General features: G+C 34.6%; 1 protein-coding gene across 1 annotated transcript; it reads right to left on the bottom strand.

The window, feature by feature from the left end:
* Nucleotides 1-294: 294 nt before the first annotated feature.
* Nucleotides 295-4,294, bottom strand: LOC104220510 (myricetin 3-O-methyltransferase 3-like). The gene is made up of 4 exons (XM_009771394.2): nt 3,827-4,294; nt 2,387-2,697; nt 1,457-1,521; nt 295-797 (listed from the first exon to the last, which is right to left on the bottom strand). The coding sequence occupies exons 1-4, from the start codon at nt 4,243-4,245 to the stop codon at nt 501-503; spliced, it is 1,092 nt and encodes a 363-aa protein (XP_009769696.1). The 5' UTR covers nt 4,246-4,294; the 3' UTR covers nt 295-500.
* Between the last annotated feature and the right edge of the window lie 9,421 nt (nt 4,295-13,715).

The following is a 13,715-nucleotide window of genomic DNA, read 5'->3' as shown; positions in this document are numbered from 1 at the left end:
ATCTGAAAAATCAAGTAATATGGACCACAAAATAATGCCAAAAAATCACTTAAAGTGGAGCGGATGGAGTATATAAGATACTAGTAATGTATATTTTGCTTTGGTAGGATGAGTACTGTGACAGTATCACTGCTTCTGGTGAAGAGCGCTTCCTCTTTTAATGGGCTATATGCGACGGAAGTCTAAATTAGTTATGCTAGTAGCGCCTATATATGCACCAGTCAGGGTAGTAGATTTCGAATATCATATGGTTATATATACCCAAAAGGTCTTTATTATTCATTAAAACCCCATTCCACATAGTAAAACTCACCCAAAAAAAAAAGAACAAGAAAAAATACATATGCTCACATAAACCATGATAACAAGTTTTATTTTTTCCCATTTTGCCATAGGTATTCGGTATCCGAAATTCACTGGACCCGATTAATTCAGATTCATATTCGGGTAAACCCATTAAAGGGGTAAAGCGCCCCTTACTAAGAGTGGTAAAAAAGTTGCTACTTGTACAATTCCATAATCCAAATATCATATGCAGAATTTATGACTTTGAAACCAGCAAATCCAGCCTTTTTTGCTAGGGTTTCAAATTCTTTTTTTGTTCTTTCTTTCCCTCCAGGAGTAACTATCATCAAAAATACATCAAGAAATAATGCATTCTTGGAAATCATATCAGTCTTTGGATATTCTGGCTTTATATGTTCAACTAGCACCAATTTACCAGTGTTAGGTAAGGATTTCCAACAATTCTTCAATATTTTTATGCAATCATCATCATCCCAATCATGGAGTACATGCTGCATATATTTTAAAGTATCAATATATAGTGATTTACAAGATTAAACATTTAGAAGAGGGCCCACAGTGTAAATTTAATAAGTTTAACTTTTAAGATTTTTAACATTAAAATAATTGTACGGTTAAAATTATGGGTTCAGTTATAAGATTTATTTATATTTTAGTAGGGTTTTACATACACACACATAATAATAACTCAGTATAATCCCACTATATACACACATATTTTGTATCGAATGTTATAGGTTCAGATGAACCCATAACTAGTAGCTAGGCTACATCCGCCCCTTTAAACATTGGTCTCGCCCCGAGGCGATTCCATGAAATTATTAATCTAAAGTCAACTCTTAATTAGAGGAGTTAAATTTATTTAATAAAATCTATATATGTTTTTATTTGAATTTTTAATAACAATGATATATGTCTGAGTCATTTTGCATGCACCTTGATCATTTACCGGCAACCTGCTACTTTTTACCATCAAGGGTACGAGGTAACTCTACTCATCATGTCTTACATAAGTTTTTTACAAAAATCAAGGTTAAGATCATGTTTCTTTTAAATTCTTGTCTCTAATAATCTCAATTTTTACCACTAAGTAAAAGTTCAAAATAAATCCATACATTTTGAATATTTCAAAAACAGAGAGAATACTAACTTTCATGAACATTGCATCTCCTTGTGGAACAGTTTGAAACATATCTCCTGAAACATGCTCAACACCTAACAAGAAGGAAGTTGAGCTCTTTATAATCAAATTACTGATATGAAGGTGATTAGTGAAAAGGAAAAAGTGTTCATATACTCTATGATTAAAAGAAGTTTAAGTTTTATGCATAACATAAAAAATATTTGCAAAATAATCAAAATTACTGTAAGGTGATTACAAGTAAATTTTGTATGATAAACATTAATAAAGAGATATTATTACAGATAAAATTATACTAATAATATAATTTTTTCTGATACTGTCAGCATATGTAACTTAAATCCTACTGGAATAAATTGGAGCATTCTTGATGAGTTTTATGCACAACGTGAAAAATATTTATACAATAATCAGATCACTATATATATATATATATATATATATATATCCACTTCCAACCAAGAGGTTGTGAGTTTGAGTCACCCCAAGAGCAAGGTGGGGAGTTCTTGGAGGGAGGGATGCCGAGGGTCTATCAGAGACGTAACAGCCTCTCTACCCTAGGGTAGGGGTAAGGTCAACGTACACACTACCCTCCCCATCCCTCACTGAAGGAGGGATGCCGAGGGTCTATCAGAAACGTAACAGCCTCTCTACCCTAGGGTAGGGGTAAGGTCAGCGTACACACTACCCTTCCCTCCCCAGACCTCACTGGTGGTATTATATTGGATTGTTGTTGTCTGCGGGTTCAACTGAACCCATAATTTTCGACGCGAAGTAAAAATTTATGTATAAAAATTCATTAAAATTGCAAAATAGTAGATATGAACCCATAACTTTAAAAATATAATGGGTTCAATGCTAAAACCCTTAAAACTTGAACTCATTGAATTTAAATCCTGAATCCGCCTCTGACTGCCGCTTATATAACTTAAATCTTACCGGGATAAGCAGGAGCAATCTTGATGACATGGGGGAGATCAAAATTAACACCCTTAATATGAGGATATTTGGAAACTATAGAAGCCATTGTTAAACCAAGTGCACCTCCAACATCTACCAATTGTTGTACTTCTTGAAAGCCATTGTAGGACTCAAGAATTTTATTTATGATTGTTCTGTTGATGCTTTGTGTAGATCTATCAGTTACCCCTGCATATCTACTGTCCTTTCCATGATATTCAAATACACCCATTCCATGGGCTTTATTGAATGGTATTTCTCCTTCAAGAATTGCATCCTTCAAGTGAAACCTTACAAAGTGAAAGATTTTCATTAGCAAAAAAAAAAAAAAAAAGATTTTCTATTAGCATTATTGAAAATATAGGTTAACTTCTAGATATTGTCAAACAGTGTGGGAGAACTTTACACTAACAGATCAACTAGTCAACTGAACGATAATTACATGTCTTTCATAAAAATGAGATTAGTAAGTACATCGAAAAAGAGTTTAAGTTCTGTGCATTAATGGTGCATAGTGACAGTGTGGGAGAACTTTACACTATCAGATCAACTAGTCAACTAAACGATAATTACCCGTCATTCATAAAAATGAGATTAGTATGTACATTGAAAAAGAGTTTAAGTTCTGTGCATTAATGGTGCATAGTGACAGTGTGGAAGAAGAGAACTTTACACTATTAGGTCAACTAGTGAACTAAAGGATAATTGCATGTCATCCATAAAAAGTAAGATTAGTATAGATATTGAGAAAGTTTAAATTCTATGTATTAATGGTGCAAAACATATTTACATATCATGCCACCATTAGGTAATTAAAAGTAAATCTCTATGGCAAACATCAATCGATAATTTGGTAAACATGCTAACTAACCTACTATTACAATCAGACTGATATAGTGTAAAAAAATAATTTAAACTGTCGGTGTGTATAATCAGTGGCGGATTCAGGATTTTAAATTTATGGGTGCTGATCGATAAAAATTTCAAAAAAAGAGAAAAAAGAAATTTAATTATGGGTGCTCACTCAATATTTATCTACATATTTATATAATTGCCTATGCAAATTTACTATATATGATTAAAGGTAAGCACCCACAAATGCCAATGTAGATCCACCACTGTATATAACTTAAATTCGCTGAAACATAAGACAAGTTACCCGCTACAATAAGTTAAAATACACCAATATGGTAATTATAGATAAAGTTCTACAACAAATATTAATCGATAATTTGGTAAAAATACTAACCTACTATCGCTGGTAAAATCAAACAGGTAGAGTGTAACTTAAATCTACTGAAAAATAAGACAAATTATCTGTAACAACAGGTTAACGTGCACTAATAGAGTAAAAAAAATATATTATCAGTGTATATAAGTTAAATTCATTAAAATATTAGAAGAGAATTCTATGTATACCAAGGAGTAACCATGGCTTGGTCATTCAATAAGAGAAATGTGGGAGCAATTGATACCCCATCTTCATTAGTGACAAGATTTCTACTAAGAGGAGTTAAACTATATAATAAACTTTGATTAACTCCATTTTCATCCTTATTAAGTGTGAAACTCAATAAAGATTGGCTAGCAAGAAAACTCAAAATCTTTTCAATCATAAGTGTGGCTTGAGGATTTTTTGTTGGAATTTGTGAAACAATTTGGGAAGAAGATAATTGTGCATTTGGACCAGCTTTTGACATAAGATCAAATATACCAAGTTCCATTGTGATTTTCAAGACCATATTAAGAGCTAAACCAATTGGCAACTGCATAACACTTAATAAATCATCCTCTTCATTTGACATAATATTCTTGTTTTGATCTTTTGATATGTCCATTTTTCAGATTTTTGGGCACTGATAATTCACTCAAAAAAATTTAAAGGAATAAAACATATATGATGGAGTTGTTGAATATGTGTTGTTGAAGACTTTGTTCCTTTTATAGCACTATGGTAATTATTTAACTAGCTAGTAGGAGTACTATGAACCAAATAATATTAGAAAAACAAACAAACCAACAAAAGGGATTTTAGAATTCATGGGAAGAATCTAACTATGGCATCTTTCAGCCATTCTTTTAGCTTAACTTATTCTACATATCTACTCAAAAGGAAACTGGAACGGGGTCAATGGACGATTAATAAGACCTGTAGCCTAGGCTGATGACTTTTATTACGCTTTGGAGGAATGCCTGCCTAAGATCGGCTCAAATGGTCAAGCCTACTTCATAATTTGTGGCAGTAGTGGCCAACTTCACGTGGCCCCCAAAAATAGTTTAGGAGCTCCTTATACTTAATTGATTTAAAGTACAAATAAACATCAAATGCTAAAAGATACTTTAAAAATATTGAAATTGATTTTGAAAAATAAACAGTTGTTACTTGGATAAATATTGAAACTGACAATAAGATGTTGGTTGAAAAGTGATCATAAGCATTTTTAAAAAAAATGTATTTTTAAAATGACTGAAGTGCCCTTAAAGTTATTCCAATATTGAAAGAAGTTGATTATCGCAAATTTTTTAATTTCAAATTGATTCTAATAAAACTAAAAATTTATGTAGTTCTATATAATTATAAACAAACAATAGAGATAAAGATGAACGACGAAAATAAAAAGGAAGAGGAGCAAAAGGTTTTACTTTGAGAAGGGTATTTTAGGGATTACAAAAGGTTTAGCGAATTTAATGGGCTAATTCACTTTTTTATTCAGATTTTTTTAATTATTGGAGATTTATTAATAATGAAATGATTTCCTAATTATTTACCTATTTATTATTTTGTCATTAACTCTGATAAGATAATATAAAATTTTCATTCCAATATTTCAAGATACATTGACTTGTTATGAATTTTAGATTAAATTTTATTAAGCGTGGCATCTATATATTCCAAACCAAAGGAACTTGACACAACAATAAATTTATAATATTGATTTGTTGGACAATATAAGATTAAAATAAGCCAGATTTGCCCTTTCGTACCTTTTGTTTGATTTCTCCAATAATGAATTAAGTAGTTTAACTTGTACGGATTGCTTTACAGCTTGTTTGGATTGTTATTACATGTCATTTCATAATGCAGTATATTATATTGTACTGTATTGTTTGATGAATATAATGTTTGGATAGATTGTATAGTTTGTCGTCGTTTCATGATGTCATGCACTAACAATATGAAGAATAACTTGCAATATTACTAAGAAAAAATAGGATACGAAGTAGAATTATTATATAAATATGTAGGATAAAGAATAAATATAATTATTTAATAATAAAGAAGGGCAAGATGAATGGAAAAAAGCAAAGAAACGACGACACCACACCAAATCCGTCGTTTCATAAAGTGACACTTTTCGTCGTTAGATAATAATGGATTTAATGATACAATACAATAAAATTAAAGTAACAATCAAAACAAATATTGTATTTAAAATAACATGGCCGGGAACCACACTAGTGGATCTTGGGAATGCCTAACACCTTCCCTTCGAGATAATTTCTAGCCCAATAACAATACGATACAATACAATCGGTAACAACGACCCAAACAAGTTGTTAGGAAAATTTATACTTTTTAGTTAGGTGAGAGCAATGGTTTTGTGGCCAAATAAATTTAATCCAAAATAAGTTTACTTTAAATAAAGTGTCCAAGAAGGTATTTTATCCGTACCCTTTTTACTATAATAAAAGTATTTATTTTTTTCATTTAACAGTCAAGAGATATTTATTATTTTCTTTCAATGTTCACCTTTATCATTAAGTACCCACACTTTCCAATTATTATTTCGTTTATATGATTTTAATTATCATTATTGAGGATAATTTAGTAAAATAAGTTCTTCATAAGTGATTTCTTAAGGGGTGCGAAGTCAATACCAAAATTGTAAGAAAGAACCGAGGGAGTACTAATTTTTTTCAAATCTATTCTTGTTCAGATAAATGCTATTTATACAACTTTTATAAAATGTTTATCAACAATTGATAGGAAAGATAAAGGATAATTTAGCCCAATAACTTTTATGACTAATATTATTAAATAATTTTCTAAATGAATATGCCAAAAACATTTTTAAAATAAGCATTTATAATGGATAGATGATAGTACTAATCTATTAGACTTTTATGAAGTGATGTTAATTTAAAATATTAAAGAAGACAATAATTAACGGTCCCAAATTTGATTAACTAATAACAACATTTCTAACTCCTAATGTACTATACAAGCTTTAATCTCATTATCAAGGATGACATAAGCATTTGGTTTCTTCTATGTTGTTGTTTAAGACTTTGGAAATTTAATTCACAAAAAAAAGGTAATGAAGAAGAATTCAAATTCAAATTCTTTATATATATATATTGAATATTAATTTAAGTTGGTTATTGAGCGGCTAGTTAGATTAATCCTTTATCTGTAATTCAACAAGTCCATATAACATAGGTTTTAATGGGATCTTTACATAAATAGCTGGCAAATTTTACTATTTATTTTTTCTAGTCGGTATACATAAAGTATATACTGATTATACATGGTTATTCGCATATTATACATATAATATACATTCACTGGCTCCTCCACTTAAACATACGTCCATCCTCGAACGTGCCTGGAGTCGTTCCAAAGCCATCAACCACTGCATTTGCCCACCATACATACACCCGGGGGGTGATTCCCCATCACCCAAACCTATGTAGGACTGACAATGCAACTTAACTGAAGGTCTCACCTCATCCTTAGTACATAACCTTAGGATAGAACCCAAACCTCGACATCTGAAAATCCTCATAGGACCCGAATCTCACATCATCTCACCGTATAAACCTGAACAAGCCGAATCGAGCCAAAATTCTAATCCAGAATACAATCATATGTTGTTCCACACAACTCAAATGGCCGAAACAATAACCTCTGACCACCATACCCACTCAAATAATACCCTGGATGCCGGCAATACACTTCACATCGAATACAACCTTATTCCGGACTTCCATAACACTGCCCATGATAAAGAAACACGTGGAAACTCATAGCCGCCCATGAAGTCAACAAGTCAAGAAGCTCTCTCGCCCGTCAAGGGCCGTTGCCCAAATCTTAGCAGAAACAACCTCATACTTTCAAACACTCCTCACCCCCAATACGATAATGCTAAGCTCAGGTCTAAGAATCTCATCTCAACCAATACAAGCAGCCCAACTAATAACTCATCATAGAACCACGCGGATTCTCACACCACACAGTTCGTACACCAAGCCAGCAATAACTCAATTATGCAGCACAAATAAAGGAGAGCGAAGTATAAGAATTATCTAACAAGTACAACATGTGTAACAACAAAAATATAGTTTTTCATCAAATCATCCCACATAGGGAAAACACAACACCAAATAAACACAAGAAAAAGGTATCCCACATAACATCCGCTGCGGCGTGCAACCCGCTCCCAAATACCCATCAAGCCAATATGCTCGAGTTCACTAATCATATGAATACTGATATCAATCACAACAGAGTGCACAATTATAACTGTGAGAAAATGAATAGAAATAAATAAATAGACATGGAAGAAAGCAAGCACGACTAACATCTGCTGCGGCGTACAACCCGCTCCCAAATACCCGTCAAGCCAATATGCTCGAGTTCACTGATCATATGAATAATGATATCAAGCACAACAGAGTGCACAGTTATAACTGTGAGAAAATGAATAAAAATAAATAAATAGATATGGAAGAAAGCAAGCACGACTAAGGTGCAATGAGCAGATCAACATCACGAGGGCTATCTCGCCCGCATCGCCATAAGGCCTGAACATAATTACAACATGCGTGAGGAATAATCATACAACCTCACCGCCTAACACAGAATAAAAGATTAGCACATAGCATAGGCTAGGGCACAAATAATATTCATTCTGCCTAATAAAATAACCATAATGCCAATGTCGCAGGAGCACACAAACTTGAACTGATACAAAATACATCTTCTTGTTGAGCTTCCAAATAGCCCCCAACCAAATCCTGATCCTTCCCAATTAGGTAAAATATTCTTCAAAAATCCACAGCAACCTATCGATAATGCATGCTATTAGTTATCCCATTCTCGACATTTCTTCACACCTGCAATCAGGAAATAGTCCACACATGAGAGCATCTAGCCCCAAAACCTCGGGAAAACCAAAGTTTCCATACCCAAACTCAATTACGCAAATCAAATGGCTGATACATCACTCTTACCCCATCGTTCTGCTGAAGCACTCATATAGAGTTTCTGGCCACGTAACAAAACATGAACCTCGAAAGCCTCAAAACCCAGTAATCACCATGCTACTAGCCACGCACTCGCAAATCAAAACTCAAGGTCCTTTCCAAAAATGCACGCTTTTCACATATGATAGCCAATAATGCCAACATCCTATTAATTTTTGATACCTATTCAGGAGAAATCCACAATGTACAACATATTCCTTATACCCATAGTAGTAATCCAACTCAAGTCATTGCCCAAACCATCGAGAACTCCCCGAGATCTGCCCATACGTAACTAAGCCATCAGGACCGCATCTCCCCAACTCAACCGAGTCACACAAATCGTCCAATACCAGAGTGTTTCCACAAATGCCAACAGAGAATACCTATTCAAAGGACCAATTACTTCCATTCCCATGCTGACCCAACTCCACGGAACTGACCTATTTCTTCGGATAGTCGATATGCAATGATCCCAATCAAATCCCCAAATACATATGATCTTAACACGAACCACATAGCCCAGAAGCTCATAAACCACCGCATTTCGCCTGAAGCATGCCATCCTGCAGCTACCACGATACCCACGTCGAATAGACCTTCTGTGAATCTGAAGTTGTTCCTCTGACTCCCCTTGATACTGAAATGTAGATTCATTAATGACGCAAAAATATCGTAAGCCGCAACATTATCCCGTGCAATATCTCAAACCTTAGTCATAAACAAAATCTGGGGACCTGCCAATACCACATATACACATACCTCAGGCCAACACTGATGTAAATCTGACTCTGCAATCTGACTGCTGTTAGTAGACTCCTCCACTTGGAGCGAAGCCATAAAAAATATCATCTGATGATCCGCAAAACTAACCTTCACAGCTCGAACAACACAAATCATAAGGTACTCCAATACCACAAACTATCCCCAATCAACACCCACCTCGTGACCTTGCCACAATCGCGATGACTAGTTAACCAATTAAACCCCTCCCAAGCTCGCACTCATCAACCAAGTGCCGGAAACCGATGCGCCTCCATACGAACAACTGAATAGTCTTTCAATACCTCTGTATCTTCAGTCTAGACAACACGTTGAGACAATGTCGGAGCATCCCTGACTCCCTCGTAGCCAGTCTGTAGCATCACGAACCGCTGGTGCATAACGGACACTAAGAGCGTAATATCATATACGACTGGATGTAAAGGAACATAAGTTATATACTTCGAGCTAAATCAATATCAGACGATAAGGAATGAAAGAAGTGTAATTTCCTAATAGTTTTGTAGCCCCTCGAAGATAAGTACAGACATCTCCGTACAATCCGCAAGACTCTACTAAATCTGCTTATGACTCGTAGCACCTATGAACCTAGAGCTCTGATACCAACTTGTCACGACCCAAAATCCCTCTGAAGGAGTCGTGATGGCACCTAATCTCTAAACTACGTAAGCCTAGCTTTAACAGAAATAACATTGATATTCACTAACTTCAAATTAGATAACTTTGAACACTTACAATTCCCAAAATTGGTAGTACAAGTCATAAGCCTTTGTAGGAGTACTTATACATAATAAATACATCACTGTTCCGGAACAAAAGGAACCAATGGAAATAAGTACAAATGAAGGTGACTTCGAGGCCTACGAATGCAGCGGCAGGTTTACATTGAGCCTCCACCACAACGATTCGCGCAACTACTATTGATCAAATACCTAGATCTGTACAAAAATATACAGAAGTGTAATATGAGCACACCACAGCGGTGCCCAATATGTATCAAGACTAACCTCGGTGGAGTAGTGACGAGGAACAGTCAAAACTTGGTACCTTGTGCCCACATATTTCTATCTCACTTTGCACAACAACATCCTCGTGCTACCCAGTATATAATGTCCGTAACAAATGCAATTAAGATATTCAAAGAGTCTCATTTATACAACATAATGTAAATTATAGTTTCTAAACCAATTAGGAAATCAACGAGAAATATGAAGTTATTTTTAGAAATCACTTGAGTGAAGAAAATACCCTTTTTAAATATGAAGTTATTTTTAGAAATCACTTGAGTGAAGAAATTAAAACTTAATAGAAATTCCTTTTTAAATAAAATACAACCTCAGACGGTTTAAGAAAATTCAATTGAGAAACTAATTAAAATAAAAATATAACAATTATTGAAACTTGAAATATTGAAATGTATACATAAATACGGCGAGTTCAAATTTAAAAGTCATCAAAATAGCGTAATATTAATTCCTTTATTTTAAATCACTATATTACTAACAACTTAGCAGGATAGGAGGAAATGATCCAACGTTTTTACTTTAAAAATTAATTCATCAGCGTAATAGTTTCAGGATAAGAATTCAAGGAACAATGGCAAGTTAATAACTCAATGCCAATAACCCGATCCTCATAACTCAGTGAAACCGAAATACAAATTGTGAAGTCTTAAATAAATGAACTAGGTCTTCTTAGTATTCAGCTATAGCCAAATCCTAAATGAAATGTAAAACCACCGAATAACTTGTAAAGTCAAAGAGGAATACATAAGCATATATATATATATATATATATATATATATATATATTGATGTGACGCACATTCCGATCCCACCAATCCTCCCTTATTACTCCGTAACAATTACAATAAAAGTAAATAGTATATATTTGTTGCGGCGTGCAACCCGATCCCACTAATCCTCCCTTATTCCTCCTTAACAATTACAATGAGAGTAAATAGTATATAGATCACCATATCAGTAACAACATGATCATTTACCCTTATTACTCCTTGCTGCGGCGTGCAACCCGATTCCACCAGTCCACCCTTATTACCCCTCAATATATATCACCCTTATTCCTCTTGTTGCGGCGTGCAACCCGATCCTACATGTCTACCCTTATTACTCCTTGTTGCAGCGTGCAACCCGATCCCACTAGACAACATCAATTCTCCCTTATTCCTCCTCAACATATCAACAACCAGACATAGTTTAAAATCAAAAATAACAACAACTCAACAACCCCATCACAAGGATTTCTACCACCAAGTGTATGAGTACACGACAACAAGAGAATCACAGAAAAACCAAGAAGCACAATAACTTTTGCAAAAACAACAAGACATATAAGGCACGTGATAACTACACCGGAAATCACAACAATTTGGAGACATAGCATATATGCACGGGGTCATAGAGAAATTCACAATTTAAAAATAACAAAACAATAAGGAGTACAATCACTTCAATTAAGGCATATAAGGGCCAAGTAACAAGTAAGAGTTAGAGGAAAGCTAACAACATCGTATGGAGCATATAAAGGTAAATCAAGAAATTAGGAAATCCAATCATATCGGAATACTTCCCACTTAATGAATTTGAGGACCTAATAACCCTAAAGGCAAATTTTTCACAAATAAGTCTGAGCACACACTCGTCACCTCGCGTGCATGGACTACAATTAACATAGAAGACTAAAATCCTAAGGGGGAGTCCCCCACACAAGGTTAGGCAAGATACTTATCTCAATCCGGTCAATTCAATACTCAATTTAGCTTTTCCTTTACCATTCATCAATGCCCGGCTCAATCTAGCCAAAAACGACTTGAATACATCAAACAATGCAAGAGAAAACAATTTCAATTAACAAAGCTATGATTCTTCTACAATTTGCAAAAAAGTCAACAAAAGTCAACTCCCCAGGCCCGCACCTTGGAACCCAACAAAATTTACAAAAATCAAATACACATTCCGATATGAGTTCACCCATACAAAAATTATTAAATTCCAATACCATTTAGTCCTTCAAATCATCATTTTACATTTTTTAAAGATTTTACAATTTCCCCAAATTTTCCTTTAAATTCTCGTGAATTTGATGTTAAATCTAAGATATAATCATAAAATATAGTTGGAAATTGATTAAAGATACTTACCCAATGAGTTGGTATGAAAAACTCTTCACAAAATCGCCTCACCTTGACTCTAGGGTTCAAAATATGAAAAAATGAAGCAAAAATTCGGAATACCCAGCTTTTAGCAGGCTGCAGATGTCGCATTTGCGACATTGGGTTCGCAAATACGAACTCGCAAAAGCGAAGGATTATTCGCAAATGCGAGCCTGGAACAGTGTTGCCTTCATCGCAAATGCGATAGGGAGTTTGCAAATGCGAACTCTTAAGGCTTCGCAAATGCGGTATTTTTCTTCGCAAATGGGATCCAGTCCCCAGTAGCCCAGCTTCGCAATTGTGAGGACAATGTTGCAATTGCTGTTGTTGCAATTGCGACCATAACCTCGCAAATGCATGAAAACCAGAACCAACACACATAAAGATTAACAAAACTAATCCAAAACTCACCCGAGCCCCTGAGGTTCCAAATCAAACTCTCTTACAGGTCTGAACATATAACACGAACTCGCTCGCGCGATCGGAACGCCAAAATAACCTCTAGAACCACGAATCGGATGCCAAAATGCATGAAAATCACTATGAACTTCTAGAATTGCAACCAAGCGTCCGAGCCATATCAAATCAACTCCAAATGACATCAAATTTTGCAGGCAAATCTCAAATGACATAATGGAGTTGTTCCAACTTTCAGAATTGCATTCTGATCTTGATAACGTAAAAGTCAACTATGGGTCAAACTTCTCCATTTTCCAAACTTCAACTTTTCCAACTTTCACCAAAATGCCTCAAATTACCTTACGGGCCTCCAAATTCAAATCCGAACACACGCCTAAGTTCAAAATCACCATACAAAGCTACTGACATCATCTAAAACTCATTCTGGGGTCGTTTATTCAAAAGTCAAATTTCGGTCAAACTCTCATCGCTTAAGCTTCCAAAACTAGATTCCTTCTTCTAATTCGACTCCGATACATTCGGAAACATAATCCAACCATGCACCCAAGTCGATACATATAATATGAAGCTTCTCGTGACCTCAAATTGTCGAACCGGATGCAATTGCTCAAAATGACCAATCGGGTCGTTACACTTTCCCAATTCTTTATCTTGTCTGCTAGCCAGTTAATGTCTCCCAAAAGCAAC

The sequence above is a fragment of the Nicotiana sylvestris genome, chromosome 2, assembly GCF_000393655.2.
Source record: "Nicotiana sylvestris chromosome 2, ASM39365v2, whole genome shotgun sequence".
Taxonomy (NCBI): domain Eukaryota; kingdom Viridiplantae; phylum Streptophyta; class Magnoliopsida; order Solanales; family Solanaceae; genus Nicotiana; species Nicotiana sylvestris.
This window is presented reverse-complemented; position numbering and strand designations above follow the sequence as displayed.

Bases quoted from the DNA above. Each gene is read 5' to 3' on its own strand.
- LOC104220510 (XM_009771394.2), bottom strand. From the start codon at position 4,245: ATGGACATATCAAAAGATCAAAACAAGAATATTATGTCAAATGAAGAG. The intron at 2,698-3,826 runs GTATACATAGAA...TCACTTTGTAAG, and splicing joins CAAGCCATGGTTACTCCTTG to GTTTCACTTGAAGGATGCAA. The intron at 798-1,456 runs GTTAGTATTCTC...AAATATATGCAG, and splicing joins GAGATGCAATGTTCATGAAA to CATGTACTCCATGATTGGGA.